The 17,373-nt window shown below is 42.8% G+C and overlaps 1 protein-coding gene across 17 annotated transcripts in view; it reads right to left on the bottom strand.

Annotated features, from left to right (window-relative positions):
- LOC148021332 (uncharacterized) overlaps nt 1–17,373 on the bottom strand; it is a 293,723-nt gene that overhangs the window by 159,273 nt on the left and 117,077 nt on the right. For all 17 annotated transcript variants that reach the window (XR_015694538.1, XM_087698141.1, XM_087698124.1 and 14 more), the window contains one exon: nt 16,439–16,488. Coding sequence is in view for 16 of the 17 variants with exons in the window: in XM_087698141.1 (XP_087554267.1) it covers nt 16,439–16,488 (50 nt within the window). In the remaining variant the exon portion in view is untranslated. The remainder of the gene's footprint in view (nt 1–16,438; nt 16,489–17,373) is intronic.

Raw genomic sequence — 17,373 nt, 5'->3', positions numbered from 1 at the left:
CTCCTATACCTATTGGATAGAGAATGCCAAGATTGGGAGTTCACTTGAGAAATCAAAGAATTCTCAAAGTAGCTTGTTAATGAGTTTTCTTGGGTTCACTTATACACCCTGCAAGCAAACTATTGGGATCAACTCACGCCTATGCTCACACAAGAGTGACAGTGATCTTCAATAGGACATTGGGGCACTTTTTACTCTTCGTATGAGAGGTTTTTTCCCCTAGATTTATTTCTTTTATTTTATGTGCCTATGTTACACAATTTTGGACACTTATCGTGCTTCACACTCTTTGGGTGTGAACACCCTCTTACAACCCTAAGGTTTAAGGGTTGTACTTTGTACTTGCATAACACACTTTAGATTATTGCATTGGGTGTCGTCCTCTAAAACTCCACACTGTCTTGGCTAAGCTTCGATCTCTTCCTCTTTCATTTGGTATCAAAGCTGAGCCTTAGCTCAGTTGACCTCAGAGCCATCATCTCTAGCTCCTTTGCCATTGTCAGTAGCTCCATCATCACTAGCAGAGCCACCAGCAAGCTGCCAGTTGCAATGCCTTGTTTGCCCTGTCATGACATGCCACCCTGCCTTGCTAGGCAAAGTTGACACCTGGCCTGTAGTACGACACTTGCCCCCTATTTGTTTCCAACAGGCGGCACTCAGCCTGCGCCAAGCTCTATCCCTGTGCCCTGTACAACGCTCTGTCCTCACACTCCAGTCCATCCCGCCTAGCAGAGTTGCCACCTTGCCTGACCTAGCTCACCCACCACACTCTCTAACTCAACCCCCAACTGCGCCCGCCACATCCAACTCGACCTTCATCCGTGCCCCCACCTCCAACTCGACCTCCAGCTACTACCTGCACTACCAAGTCCACCACCACAGCTTAGAATCGAAGGTAAAACATTTTTTAAAAAATCAATTTTTAATTCAGATTCACTTCTCGGGAAGGGGCTTGTTGCTGGGACATACATTCTTGGTTCCAGTAAGTGTTTGGGACACAATTATAGTAGAGATTTTGTGCATTTTGGGCCAGACATTTGGAGCTTTTGCAGTCAGCTCAGTGATTGACACATGTACACCTGTGACAATCTGAAACAAACTGATGTCGTGCATTTTGGGACAAGAAAATTTGGGGCTTTTGCATTTTAAGTGTTGCTGAGCATTTAATTGCACCTTGAACAGCGTGCATTTCAAACAGGTTTTGATAGAGTGTGCTTAAATTTGCTAATTACAGCAAAGTACTTGCTGTAATTTCTGGAAATTCTGAGATTTCCAAGTTGGTCCAACTTGAGACATTGCTCCTTTGCTCTCTGATTAGCATAATCTATCATGGCAAATCAGGGAGGTGATATATTTACTTATGTATCCAAGGAGGATAGGTTGGATAGTAACAACTATTCCCTCCAGTCCTTCATGATGAAGAATGTGCTAATTGTGAAGAATATTTGGAATTATGTTGGTGGTGAAGAAGTTAGGCCCGGAGTTGTGGCTCCTACTACTCTTCCAGGAGAACGTGGACAATGGGCAACTCAACCTATTCAGCCCGCTCCAACTTAGCCACTTCCCCAAAGATCACCATCACAAAAGGCATGGGATACACGGGATGCATAGGCTTTGTCGCTGATTGCATTGGCTGTTCACCGGTCTATCATCCCTCACATTCGGTTTGCAAGTTCTTAACGAGAAGCATGGCTAACCTTAGAGTAGATATTTGTTGGAAAGAATGAGATACATATCTCTTTCTTGAAAAAAGAGCTTGACACAGTAAAGACAGATGAGGGTGATTCTATGTAGAATAATCTAAATAAAATTTAGGACTTGCATGAGCAGCCTATGAATGTAGATGAGTGTTACTCAGATGCATAGTTGATATCTACCACCTTGAATTCATTGCCGCCCTTGTACTTGGCCTTTCATATGAAGGGAGGTGAGACCTGAAGTGGAAGCACGAATGGGAGCAAGAGCTATGGGGAAACGAGCAAGAGCAAGAGAGACACATAATGTGGGAACTCCAACAGTCACAATGTGTGACCAGCCTTTCCTTTATTTAAATGTTGCTAGAAGAATAAAGAATGATGTGACAGTGATGGGCGTCCGCTGCTTGCAGTGTGCAGGCGTGGGTACTATCAGTGTAATAATACACGGGCGGTTAGGGAAAGGCGTCTTTACCCGCAACAACCTCCCACTTAAAGGCGAATCTGCCCTAGTGAGGAGTGAAAAGAAAAAAGAAAAGACATTACAACATATACATACATACAACACGATGAGGAAAGATGCCATCTCATCCAACGCCCATCAACCTCCTAAGAAAGGCAAAGCGCTTTATAGAGAGGCTTTTCGTGAGCAAGTCTGCAGGATTCTTGTCAGTTGAGATCTTCACAAGGTCAACAGACCTGTCCTCAATGACTCATGAATGAAGTGATACCTCACCTCAATGTGTTTTATCTTCGCATGGAAGACCGGATTCTTGGCTAACTGGATAGCACTCATAGAATTTGAATGCATTATAGGGGTAGCATTCGCAATACCAAGGTCAACAACCAAACAACCCAACCAAATGGCCTCCTTGCAAGCCTCAATGGCTGCAACATACTATCCTACCACATTGAGATCCATTATCACTTTGTCAGAGAGAGGCTACATGCAAGTGATATCAGCTTTGTCTACTATCCTACCACCAGTAATGTGGTAGACATCTTCACGAAAGCTCTTCCTTGTGACAAAGTTGAAGCATTTCGCAATGCTTTAAATTCGATCTCCTTCGTTGGATGACCCTTGTATCTTGATCACTCTTCACTCCAAGGGGGTTTGAGATTGACTCATGGCTATGCTCACAGAGGAGTGATGATGATCTTCAATAGGACATTGGGACACTTTGTATTCTCTATAGTACGAGAGGTTTTTTCCCCAAATTTATTTCTTTTATTTTATGTGTCTATGTTACATAGTTTTAGGCACTTATTGTGTTTCACACTCTTTGGGTGTGAACACTCTCTTACAACCCTAAGATTATAGTCTAATGCTCAGCTGCAGCAGGCGTCACTCTGATCCTGTTCATCTATGTTCCTCCCTAACCTAGTGGTATAGTCAAAGAAGGGCACATCCTAAGGCGTCTCTACAAATTGATGTCTCCATAACCACTCCCTAGGATCCCACTAGTCTTTGTAGTGGCCGCCTCCTGTATGCCCAATGTCTTGTTCCATTTTGGGTCTAAGTACGAAGTCCTATAACAATGAACCACAACTCTAATCCTTTGTCGAGAGCATCCTGTGAACTCTCATATCCAGATCCTGTCACCTAAATCTGCCATCCATCTCTACAGAAAAAGTAAATACACTCTCTCCACTAATGGCTACCATTGCAAGAAATCCCTCTGGTTAAGAGCCCTATTCTTGTCTGATCTATCACTGTGTCATTCCTCCATTCCAGGGGCACCACCTCTCTGATGCTCTCCATTATGACTCTAGCTCCCCCGATACCTCGAAGTCTCTGTAACAACTGTATATGATCTGGTGTCTCTTCTTGAGCCGCCTCAGCCTCATCAACACCTGTCCTGGTATATAGTTTCATCATGCAGCCACTTCCTACAATGCTTCAGACCCATCACCACCCATCCTATCCAATTTGCTTGCCACCTGACTATATGCTATCCATTATGGTCACCCCAGACCTGCCTCTATCAGCTCCATCATTGGCTGCTGTCTTCAAAAGCAATCTTCACTTAGCCAAGTGCCCAGTCGACTGTCTTATCTCCAACACATGCCACCCTGCCAGTGGCTACAGTTAGTTCCAGCCATCTTCAAATTCTATTAAACCATCTCTTACTTCATCAAACTTATTCTTCCTAGATCTCCAAATTCTAGGACCTTATTCAGAAAAGCACATCATCGTTTTTTCTCCCTCTCCTTGGACAAGTGGGGTTAGATTCTTGATTTCCAATAGATATCAGGTATGTCGGCATCTTGCAATAGATTCATAGTACCCGATCAAGACAGACCTTAAAGGATACGTATGAGAACTCAACTAATTTTTTCAAAGGAATATCTTTCAAGAGATCCACAGTACCAAATCAAGGAAGACTTTGAATAGTACATATGATGTCTCGAACAATGAGGGGTAAGGGCCAACTGGTGAGAGAATCAGAGGTTAAAATCAAGAGGTGAACAATTCAAATCATCAAATAAGTCCCCTAAATGGTTGGTTAGTGGTGATGGAAGTAAAAGTGTAGAGACAACCAAGAGGTTTATGCAGAAGCAGCCACCCCTTGAAAGAGTGTGGTAGTCCACACACTCTTGCACCAAATGTGAAGAGGACTAAGCATTCTGATAAACCTATAGAATGTCAAAATACATAGGTAGAGGAAAGTAGTTCATAATTTAAGATGGAAGGTCATCCTAGCCTGTAAGGCACAATCACTATAGTTTAGAAAGGCTACATAGTGAGACAAGGTGTCTTGACATATGAAGCATTGTACAACCATGTAAGTAGCAGGCTATCTAGATATTATTCAATTTTGGATGCACAAGAGACTTGGTTACAGTCAGCTTTAGAGGGCCTTCAGACCTTAGCACTCAAAGTGTAACTAAGACATACTAGACATGGACCTGGAATAAGTGGCAGGTTACTTTTAAAGCCAGTACAGGTTGGAAGTTAAAAGGTGGTATGGATCCACACCAATGAATTGTTGGACTTCCAAAATCCCTTTCCCAAGTAAGATAATTCTGTAAAATGGTAGAAGCAGTTTCACTTGGGGATCAGTTGAAGATAAGTTTACTGACCAGATATATGATGAGCTCCTGCAATGCAACCTGCTCTCCTCCTCTAATGATCTCTGCGCATATATCTACCTTTCCGATCCTCCAAGGCCTCTCCCATATTGAAATTGTGAGAGACACAATAGGAGAACATGAACATGGAGAGAGAAAGGAAGACAGACTGAAACAAACACAGAGAATGGAAGGAAAAATATGCACTGATCTGAAAATGAAATGCTGAATTCAATGTGGAGTGATCAGTCCTTGCATGAAGCCTGAAGTATCAGTGAGGGCACTGGATCAGGCTGATGATAGAGGAATGTGCAGGATGATGGAGAGAGTGCTGAAACCTGCAAAACTGAATGTGTTGCCATGTGTGTGGGGGGGTGCTGTAAATAAATAATCAGCCCCAGCTCCAGCTGATTGCTGCTGAAAATGGGCCGAATCCATTGCAGCCACCTGCACAAAAAGCTGATCTGATATGAGAGAGACAGAGAGATGGTTAGGCAGATCATGAAGAGGATTATAGACAGGATGAGCAGACATCCATTTCACAGAGGAGCTGGAGGAGGCACTTTGGGCACTACCCTCCGGCAAGTGTTGAAGGGAAGGCGGACATGATAAGTCCTTGTGGGCTACAAGAATCTTATCAGTGTAGGCCTTCACTCAGCCGTTAAGGAGATTATGGCATCAGGGACTATGCCAGAGAAACTTTCCAAGGGGCTTATTCCTCGCATACCCAAAGGAACTAGAGATAGAAAAGAGATCACACAATGGAGACTGATCGTCTCGCTAAGAACTACCTACAAGATCCTTGCCAAGGTGATTAAGTTTAGGCTAGCACCATTCATGTCAGGCTTTATACACCCCACTCAGACAAGATTTGTCTCAAAGCACAACATCTTGGACAATACTTTCACCTTTTGGGAGACCAAAGCTCTGGCTAGATTGTGCTTCTTCCCGACTTCAAGTCTCGACTTCGAAAAGGCATATGATCTCATGGATTGGGAGTTTGTGGAGGGTACAATAATGAGAATGGGCTTTCCAAAGCAATAGGTCAGGGGAGTCGCATGTGAGAGTGGAGGTCAGAATCGAAGCTCAGCATAGAAAACAGTAGACAGTAGAGAGTGAAGCACGACACCCAATGCAATAGACTGAAAAGAGTGTAAACTGAAAGTACAAGGTACAACCCTTAAACCGTAGGGTTGTTGGGGGGTACAATAATGAGAATGGGCTTTCCAAAGCAATAGGTCAGGGAGTCGCATGTGAGAGTGGAGGTCAGAATCGAAGCTCACCATAGAAAACAGTAGACAGTAGAGAGTGAAGCACGACACCCAATGCAATAGACTGAAAAGAGTGTAAACTGAAAGTACAAGGTACAACCCTTAAACCGTAGGGTTGTTGGGGGGTGTTCACACCCGAACACGGTAAGTGCCCATAAGTGAGTGTCATAAGCACATACGAAATAATACCATAGGTCTGGGGGAAAAAACCTCTCCTACCAAGAGTAAAAAGTCCCCTAGTATCCTACTCATCACTGACACTCCAATGTGAGCGTAGGCGTAAGTGAGGCGTGAGTGAAATACCTAACAAACCCCCCTAGAGTGAAGCGTGATCAAGAGTACAAGGATCATCCGCCACCAAAGAAGATCAAATTTAAAGCATGGCAAAACGCTTCAAATTTCTCACGAGGAAGAGCTTTGGTGAAGATGTCTGCCACATTATTGGTGGTAGGACAATAGACAAGGCTGATATCACCTGCATGTAGCCTCTCTCTAACAAAGTGATAATGTATCTCAATGTGTTTCGTCCGTGTATGAAACACTAGGTTCCGTGCCACTGCAATGGCACTCTAACTGTTAGTGAACAAAGGAGTAGGCTCCATAACAGATACATCCAGATCAACAAGCAAGCATCTAATCCATATGCATTCAACTGTGGTAGTGAAAGCTGTCTTGTATTCAGCTTCACATGATGATGTGGCGACAGTGGATTGTTTCTTGCTAAGCCAAGATATGCAAGATGAGCCAAGAAAGAAACAATTGCCACTAGTGGAGTGACGTGAATCATAATCACCAGCCCAATCAGAATCACTGTAAGCATGTAACTGCAGTGGTCCCCCTTTGGCATAAAGCAATCCAATAGATCTAGTACCCTGCAAGTAATGGAAGACACGCTTAACAGCTTGCCAATGTGACATGAGTGGCTGATGCATATATCTGCTCAGGGCTGAAACTACAAACTATATGTCTGGCCTAGTGTTGCATAAGTAAATAAGACATCCAATTGCTAGAGCATATGTGTGTATATCAAACAAATCACTGTCATCATGTAATGACAATTTAAGTCCAGGTTCCATTGGTGTACAAACTGGCTTGCAATCCTCTAAGCCAAACTTCTCAAGAAGTTTATCAATGTATCTTGACTGTGATAACCCAATACCTCTAGCATCATGTATGAACTGAATGCCCAAGTAATAATACAAAGACCCCAAGTCTGACATGTCAAAAGTTTGTTGCAAATTTTGTTTAGATACTGAAATCTGATCAACGTGTGTCCCTGTAAGCAAGAGATCAACAACATAAAGACAAATGATCAGCATGGATCCCCTCTCTTTACATACGTAAAGGGTAGACTCAGATGAGCTGTTAATGAACCCTTGGCTAAGCAAGAAAGCATCTATCTTTGCATACCAAGCTCTAGGAGCTTGTTTCAAACCATACAAAGCTTTTTTCAGCTTGCATACCAAGTGTTCCAAACCCTCAACTGCAAAACCAATGGGCTGCTGTGCATATACTTCCTCATGAAGTTCCCTATGTAAAAATGCAGTTTTAATATCCAACTGATGCACAGTCCATCCATAATGAGCAGCCAAAGCAACCATAGACCTGATGGTCGTCATACGGGAGGTAGGAGCAAATGTCTCCTCATAGTCAATGCCTTTTTTCTGTGCATAGCCCTTGGCTACAAGCCTTGCCTTGTATTTGTCAATGGATCCATCTGCATTCCATTCCAGCTTGTAGACCCATTTTGTTCCAATAGCTTTCTTCCCAAATGGCAAAGACACCAAATCCCATGTTTGATTTTTAGTGATAGAATCCAATTCAGCTTTCATTGCTGCCATCCAATGCACACTCTGTTGTGCATCCTCAAAACATTCAGGCTCCTCTTCATCAAGGGTGCGTGCTGCCATAACAAACTCCATGGTATGTGCAGTATCATGCATACGAGCTTGCCTTCTAGTACGACCAGCCATGGGTGCATCCAGACTATCTTTCGTAGTCTGTAAATACCACTGTAAATACCATCTAGACATTTGTCTTGCCTCCTGACTGTGCATAAGCTCTTGCTGAATTTCAGTTTCAGCACTTTGCTGAATATTCAGATCAGCCAATGGCTGATTTTCTGCATTTTCAATAGGAGTAGCTGGCTGAATATTGAGTTCACTTGCTGAAACTCCAGCTGAATTACCAAATGTAATGGGCAACAGCCGTTCAAATACATCACGGGCAGCGTGATATGTATCTAAACCAGCCAGGGACAATTCTGATTTTTCATCAAATAGTATATCCCTACTGACAATCACCTTTTTAGAAACAGGATCATAGAGTCTGTAGCCTTTGCTCTCATTGCTATATCCCATAAAAATGCATTTAACAGCCCTGTTATCTAACTTTTTCCTAAGTACCTTTGGAATATATGCATATGCAAGGCACCCAAAGGTACGAAAGTGTCCAACAGAAGGTTTCCAGTTGTTCCAAGCCTCAAAAGGTGTAATTTTCTTCAATGCTTTGGTGGGGCATCTGTTCAAAACATAGCAAGCACACATGACGGCTTCCATCCAGAAACTATGAGGCAAGCTCTTTGCCTTCAGCATACATCTGGCCATCTCCATGAGTGACCGATTCTTTATCTCTGCAAACCCATTCTACTGTGGAGTATAAGCAGTAGTGTACTGATGGGCAATGCCCTTCTGCTTTAAAAAAGAATTCAGCATAGAGGACATGTATTCCCCCCCTCAGTCCGAACGGAGAGTCTTAATTTTACAACCAGACTGGTTTTCAACAAGTGCATGAAAAGCCAAGAATACATCATACACTTCTGACTTTTTGACCAAAGAGTAGACCCAGCAAAATCAAGTAAAGTCATCAATAAAAGTCAAAAAATAGTAACATTCTCCCAATGACTTTGTCTGCATAGATCCACATACATCTGAATGCACTAACTGCAACCTAGTTGTTGCTCTAAAAGGAACATCACGGGGAAATGATAAATGATGCATTTTTCCCAAAATACGTCCTTCGCGCAAGTGCTCAGGAGGTCTCTCCAACAGAGGTAATCCATCTAGCATTTGCATACGCTGTAAGAGCATCAAGCTGCCAAAGTTCACATGCCCCATCCTAGCATGCCATAACTCTACCTGTATTATAGCAGGAGTAAGAGTGGATGTCAAATACACTAACTGATCAACTGAAAGAGTATCCAACTCGTATAACCCATGACATAAAGTGCATGTCAAGACCAAAGTCATGTGTTCTTTGTCTCTCACCATGCATCGGTCATCATCAAATGTGACTTGTAATCCACAACGTGCCAAAGAAGAGATAGAGAGCAAATTCTTCTTTATGCCTGGCACAAATAAAGCATCATGTAGGCGGAGAATAGAGCCATCAATGGCTGTGAGCACAATCTCCCCAATACCTCTAACAAGGTATGATGCATTGTTGGCACACTGTACAGACTTGCCAACTGGAGCTGCATGAACAGATGCAAATAAATCTCTGCAAGATGTAATATGCCTAGAAGCACCACTATCAAAAAACCAAGTGCTTGCATCCTCAGTAGAGCTAAATGCTCGAGCTGCCCAAGAGGTGTCATAACTGCATGTGTAAAAACAATAGTCCACGTCTGCAACAAAGGACGCGGACTCAGTAGCGGTGGAAGAAGCATCAGAAACAAACATTCCTAACTCTTTTTTCTTCTCTTTGGCAATGTGCTTTCTGCACTCAGTTATGTAGTGACCTGGCTTCTTGCAATAATGGCATTTGCCCTTTTTGGCTTGTGTGCCCCCTTGTTTTTTGTTTGCCTGAGAGGTGCCTGAAGTCCCAGAACTCTGCAGAGCATTCTTCACTTAGCTGCTTTTGCCCTTGTATCTAGCCATAAAAGCCTACTCAAAGGCTATAGCATCCACACCACTATTCCTCAGTGTTTGCTCCTCCTCTAGAAGCAAACTGACTAACTAAAGAAAAGTGATTGGCTGCGTGGCAATCCTCATGGTGAGGTTTAAGGCTGTATGAAAAGCCAAGTACGGAGGTAATGAGTTCAAAGTGGTGGATATCATCTATGCATCCGAATAGTACTCATCAACATTCATGAGTTGCTCTCGCAAGTCCTGAATTTTATTCAAGTGATCCTGAATTTTGTTCAAGTGATCCTGAATAGAATCACCTTCATCCATTTTCAATGTCTCTAGCTCTTCCTTTAAGAAAGAGATGCGAGTCTCATTCTTGCCTGCAAACATCTGCTCCAAAGTTAGCCAAGCTTCTCGTGAAGAAGCTGCTGAACGAATGTGGGGGATGATTGACCGCTGAACTGCCAATGCAATCAGTGACAAAGCCTATGCATCGCATGTATCCCATGCTTTTTGAGCTGCTGTTCTTTGGGCAAGTGGTTGAAGTGGAGAATACTAAGGTGCCCATGGTGCACATCCTCCTAGAGGAGTAGTAGCTGGAGCCACAACTCCAGGTCGAGCTTCTTCTCCACTAACATAATCCCAAAGATTTTTTGCCACAAGTACATTCTTCATCATGAAGGACCAAAGTGAATAGTTATTTCCATCCAATCTGTCCTCCTTGGATACATAGGTGGAAATATCTCCTCCCTGATTTGCCATGATTTTCAATTACCAAAAATAAATGCAAAAGAGAAATGTTGAAGCAGAACTACAAAGGAAATCTGAAAATTTCCAAAAATTGCAGGAAATAACTTCATGCAATTAGTGTACAGAGATGCACTCTATCAAAACTGTCTGTTATGCACGCAGCCCAACGTGCAATCAGTGTTCAGCAACACTATACCAGCAAAATCCCCAAAATTTCTTGCCCCAGATTTGTTCAAAACAGTCTATCAATGACTGTAATTGTAGTACATACACCAATGTCCTCAGAAAACATAAAAGCCCCAAAATTTTTTATGAATGTGTCCAAAAATTTGCATCCAATTTGTCCCAGACATGTATCCTGTATGCTGTGCCTGTTGCGTAGCAACCCCCCTCTTCTAGAACTTTGTTCTGAAATAAAAGGAAAAAAATTAAAAAATAAAATACCTTAGTGATGACGGGTTGTCGCTGATGACAGGCAAGTGTCAGGGGGGGTGACGTGGCTGACGTGAAGACAGTCAAGTGGGCTGGACGTCGCAGGCGAGCGGGCGTCTGAGCTGCTGTGAGATGGCACAGTGGTGAACCGGTGGCACAAAGGACCAGTCTTTAGAGGCGTCGCTGTTGACGAGCAACTGTTGAGGGATGTGAAGACTGCAGGTAGGCGGCACTGGCGACTGAAGTTAACGGGCGACGAGATAGGTAGGCGTCGCTGGGACAAGCGCTTATCAGACGGGCGGTACCAGTAGGAGTCACTAGGATGTGTGGCGGGAAGGGTAGTCTGGCCAGGGGGCGGGCATTGCCAGAGGCAGCGTGACTGACGAGAGCTGGCGGGACGTTCTGCAGTCTGCTGACGTGGAGAGAATCAGATCGAGCTGCTGCAGGACAAGGCACTGCTGTGCAAAGCAGAGGAGCAGGGCGTCTCCTTCTGAAGGTTGAGGTTGGACCTGAGCAGAGAGTCCCGAACGCTGAATGGACCTAAGCTAAACAGAGCCAATGCTCTAATACCAAATGTGAGAGTGGAGGTCAGGATCGAAGCTCAGCACAGAAAACAGGAGACAGTAGAGAGTGAAGCACGACACCCAATGCAATAGACTGAAAAGAGTGTAAACTAAAAGTACAAGGTACAACCCTTAAACCTTAGGATTGTAGGGGGGTGTTCACACCCGAACACGGTAAGTGCCCGTAAGTATGTGTCATAAGCACATATGAAATAATACCATAAGTCTGGGGGAAAAAACCTCTCCTACCGAGAGTAAAAAGTGCCCCACTATCCTACTGATCATCGACACTCCAATGTGAGCGTAGTCATAAGTGAGGCGTGAGTGAAATACCCAACATCGCAGTTCTCTATTCTTGAGCACATAGCCGGGTCATCATTAGTGGGGTGAGTGGAGATAGCTTCAGCATTCAAAAATCAGTCAGATAGAGATGACCATTAGCTCCTTTCTTGTTTTTATTTGTAACTGATGTCATGAGTTCCTTTTTGAGATACAAATCTACAAGTATTAAATGGATCAAGCTACCCATCCTTGAGTTTGAGGAGCTTCTTGATGTGGAGCTTGCTGATGATACAGCAGTCTACCTGGATGAGGATGAGAGTAACTTTAGAGGCTTTGTAACAACCATGCAGACATTTTGCAAAGCATAGTGAGCCCTAAATAATTGTCAAAAATCCTATGGATCTTAGGTATGCAACACTAGACTACTGAAGTCGCAATCCAACAAGGATTTCGCGTGGGTTATTGAAAATCCTATGGATTTTGGGTATGCAACATTAGAGTGCTCAAGTGGTGACCACACAAGGATTTCACATGACTTCCCCGGGAGACCTCTATGAGATATCTTGAATGCCATTTGGACATTGACATTACCTTAGAGCAACGTTTAGCACCTCTCCTTTTGAGCATCATATAGAATCTCCTTATCTTGGAGCTTGGTGAGACTCTCATTAGTAGGGAGTGTAGTGCTCGCCAACCACGTTCTTTTGGCAACCATGTGGTACATCCCTTCCTGTTGGGCATTCTCTAGGTCATGCATAAGCCAAGTGAAACACTTGATCACGAACTTTAGTTGATTGGGAGGAGATGGGAGCTCAGCCAAAGTGAAGGTGGTTTGGGATGTCATCATACAACCTAGATCCAAAGGAGGATTAGGGATCATAGATCTAGATAGTTTGAGCAAAGCCTTATCGGTGAAGCTCATTGTCAAGGGTTTGCTTCCAAGCGATTAGCCTTCAAAGAAACTCCTAATGGGGAGGCTACAGGATATGACACCTACACATGGAGGACCATGATAGCCCCACATTCACTAGATCTTTCAAGAGATTAGTACGAGAGACTTAGGGAGGAGCTTTGAGGTCAGATTTGTGGCTACCATTATTAGAGCATGGAGATGTATATCTTTGCAATTCATCACCTCCCTCACTGATTACTATTGGAGAGAAGAGACGCAGCCGCTTCTCTTCAATCATTGTTTAAGATCAGATTTGCGCCACACTATTGGACAATGGACATACTTGTCATGGGGGAGATTCTCTAAATAGATCGCTATGTAAATGGGGGATTGGTTTGCATTTCATGAGTTACCACAGGAGACTCAAAGAATGAGACTATAGGGTCTTAGGGAAGCCAAAGCTATGAGATGTATGAGATGGAGGGGATTCCACTAGATTGGCATATAGATACAACTATCTTCCAGGCATGGATCAGTATCTTCTCTAGAGGGAGCATCCTACTAGTGTCATTGTGTCTAGTAAAGGCAAGAAATTCCCTTTCATGGTTGAGGAGAATCATTGATTCCAATGAGAAGATGTGGACCATATAGCATTCAATGGCTGCTCTAGGTAGAGGATCAAAGTAGTGGCATACTCTGAATAAAAGTGGCACATGCTAGATATGCTCAATGCCCACCCTTGTAAACATAGCAGCCAGAAAAGTTAGGGACATTTAGAAACCAGGAGGGGGTAAAATAAGAAACATGGGTTTTCTTATATAGGTATTTTTTATAGTTTGAACTAGGGAAAGAGGTTCTAGATCTCTATGGAAGTCTCACTTAAACAAAGAAAGGCCAATTGATTTTGAGTGATAATACATGAGAGTCAATTGAGAATAATACATTACATATCCATGATCCATTATTGACTTGTCACTTACGTCAAAGTTAGAGTCTTTGGACAAGGTATAATACGGTTTAGAACTCAAAACATTAAGACTCGTATATATCACACAGAAAATTTAAATAAACATGTAACTAGCCCATGTACAATATGGATTGAGTCAACAAGAAAGATAAAAAGAATAGCACCCCAAAAACTAAAGGGAAGGAGACAACCAATACTACTGAAGCAGAGTTGGAGTTATTAGCGGCGACAATTGAGGAAGTGTATTCCTTGGCGCATGAAGTATCTACCACTAGCTTATTGGTATTGGATAGTGGTGCCTCCTATCACATGACCAATAAGAAAATTCTATACAGTTCTATGCAGCCTCTGCAAGAATCCATCACTGTGATGGTTGGGAATGATGCAAAATGCAGCCTCTACCCGACGATAAAGGAAATATTCCTTGGCTGACTAGGGAAGGTTCATAATATGGCCGGATAAGCAAACCAAACTACCTTCCCAATCTATAAAGGAAGACCCCTCCCAAGCCATCATCAATCTATCTTTCACCTAGTCAAAGTTCTTCCAGCAAGCCTTAAGCTCTTTTCCTATCATCTATCTAGATCGCTACCTAAGCTTCATGGTGGAAGCGCATGGATGGATAAAGCCATCTTTGTATCAGTTTGTTTGGAATTAAAGAAGTTACTATTCTTCTCATATTTATTCTGTATTCTCTACTCCTTACTCATATTCTGTCCGTTGTGTTGTGTAATTTTTACATGGCATCAAACCTAGACCTAGTTACTATGTTGTAGATGGATGGAGATATTAGGCATACTAGAGAAGGCCTCCATAAATACTAGAATGGGCTCTAAGAGAGTGGGTGTGGAGGGACCCTTTTCTTGACAAACCATGCAACACACCCTTTTTTGCCTACACTACTAGGTTGGGGAGAAGGATACAAATGAGTAGGATCAAAGCACAGCCATGAGTCACCCCCATTAGCATAGAGAGGGAATCTCATATGAGTTCCTAAATGACTTTTGGAGGTGGCTACATGACATTCAAACCCAGGAAGATATCTCTCTTTCTATGGTTGGGTAGCCCACATGAGTTTAGAACTTGGCACTAGCTTGGATATGGCAAGGACCCAATGGCATACACACAATGTGGTGAGCCCGTGGAGATAAAAAGAGATTGGACTACAACCCACGATATTTGTAGGAGAGTTCTTGAAATAGAACTTCATAGCACAACGGAATCCATGGTGGCAACATGGGGGGTTCTAGCTTGGGTCATAGATAGAGATCCATGTAGCTATGACGATGTTTAGGGGAGCAATTCTTTTCTCATCATTGGGCACAGCATCTGAGCAAATGTGTACCAAAAACTACTCATAATGCAGTGGACTCAAGGACACTATCATAGATGGAAGCTGAATTCCAGCATCATAGCTTTGCTAGATAAGGACTACAACATGCAGCCAAATCATTGATCTTTAAGACATATCCATTGGAGAGACATTAGGCTTACTAGAGGAATCATCTTTAGAGGTTACAATGGGATCTAGGAGAGGGAATTTGGAGGGATTCATTCCTTAACAAACCATGAGATGTGGCATTCTTTAGCTGACCCATCAAGCTAGGGAGGAGGATTCAAATGAGTAGGATGAGAGCACATCCAACAGCCACTCCTCACTAGCAAAAACAAGGCATTCTCTTTTTTTTTTTGTCTAGATGATAGCTTCATGCCTAGGACTATTGTCTATTCCTAATGCTAGTAGCTCATAGGAGCTAAGGAGTTGGTACAAGGCTTGGGTATGCCAGGGTTCTAGTGGCACGTATGAAATGTTGTGCCTAGTAGAGAGACATAGAGGCATTGTCTATGGGATTGCCCCAGAGCTCAAGAGGTGTGGAGGAGAGTCCTCAAGATGGTCCTTTATGGCTCAATAGAAACTAGGTTGTGACTTGGGGGGCTCAAGCTTGGGTCACAGACAAAGGCCCAACATGCAGACATAAGGATTTTCAAGGGAGCACCTTCTTACTCTTCATTGGCTAGCATCTAAGTGGGATGTTTGCTCTAGATTACTAGTTCACAGTGGACTTAGATAAACTAACGCATATTGGAGCTGATTGCTAGAATTATTGCTTGATACATTTGAACTGCCAAGTGTAGGCATGCTATAGATGTCAAGGATGTTTTCACTGCAAAGACTCTTTTGAGGATTTGGATAGAGACTGCCCACTCTCAATGGGAACTGCTCCAAGGTGGTTCTAAGAGGCTGAGGAGAGATGCCTTCTTGTGGACTTCGCTATTAGGCACCTTCTTTCATGTGGCCCCTCATCTGGTCTACCATTTTAGCCCACCAAATTGATGCTTCACACAACCATTGTATTTATGATATACTCAGCTGCTCTTTACAAGGTCCCTAACTGAGTCAAACACTAAAGCAAATAAAGACTAAGATGAAAGTACAATACATCTCTCAATCCAATTGAAAAACTGGGAGGAAGACATCTCCCAGGCAGGCTGCCCTCAGAGAGAAATAATACTTTTAATATGATCTGAATTGAAAGAATAAAACTGAATAATATTATCTGTTCATAGTCCTGGTTTAGCGAGAACAAAAATTTTATGTTAAAATCTGTAGGCAACCTTACATTACTACTCTACTTCTTGCTAAGATATGGAAATGCAATCCATTACCTCAGAATTGTCAATGCACACATTCCAGCTTGAAAACGTGCATTTGTCACCTGAGTGTTAATGCAAAAGGTTAAGTCCAATGATTTGAAAAAATGAAAGATTGCTATGACTAAATTGCTTGTTGCAAGACATCTATCATAACTTCAGTGATGTCAATGCTCTGAGCATGACCTAATTTTTTTCCAGTTTTGTTATTTCAAGAGAGACTCCCTTGCATTGATGAATAAAAGCATTATGACTACTGACTGCTAGCTGGCTACTTTGTCAGACAAACAAATCTGGGAATGTAGTGAAGATACAAGCAAAAAGGAAAAGAGGCTGCATCCATCTGGCTGAAGAAATTGGGTGAAGATCAGCCACATGATCTGATGTGCCTTGCAAATCCCAATGACCCCATGAATGACTTACTCCCAAATGTCTCATCATGGCCACCAGCAAAGAATGCTGATGGCTTGATTCATAAGGGAGAGGATGCAATCAATGCAAATACATCACACTGCATCCTAGTTTGGATGACCAAAAAAGGTGTTGGATAAGGACATGATGATAACTATTGGCCAATAATGCTGTCACAAAGATAATCAGGAGTCCGACTTGAACCTTGCTCTCAGATGGATTAGATTTGATCGAGATAAAAGCCGTATTCACCCTCTTTGAGACCACAGACAACACTAACAAGTGTATGAAAATTCTTGTCTTAGAATTTTGAAGAGGTGGATGACGACACAGCTATAGGGCTCTATGTTAACTTCGTATCTCTATTTCTGGGAAGGTCAATTGTTAGGCTTGGTAGAGGTGTATTAATGCACAGTACAGATTGGCACTTCTGAGCCTATGCATCAGGTAGATTTAAGCATTGTGGAGGAGGTCAAAACAAATTTCTGATGGATGTTGTAGGATATTAATGTATGGCTAGTGAGTATGGATGTTTATGG

Source organism: Lygodium microphyllum, chromosome 18 (genome assembly GCF_053477565.2).
Source record: "Lygodium microphyllum isolate KBCC chromosome 18, Lygodium_microphyllum_v1.1.10, whole genome shotgun sequence".
NCBI lineage: Eukaryota > Viridiplantae > Streptophyta > Polypodiopsida > Schizaeales > Lygodiaceae > Lygodium > Lygodium microphyllum.
The sequence above is the reverse complement of the archived record's forward strand: the minus strand, read 5'-3'. Positions and strand labels throughout refer to the sequence as shown.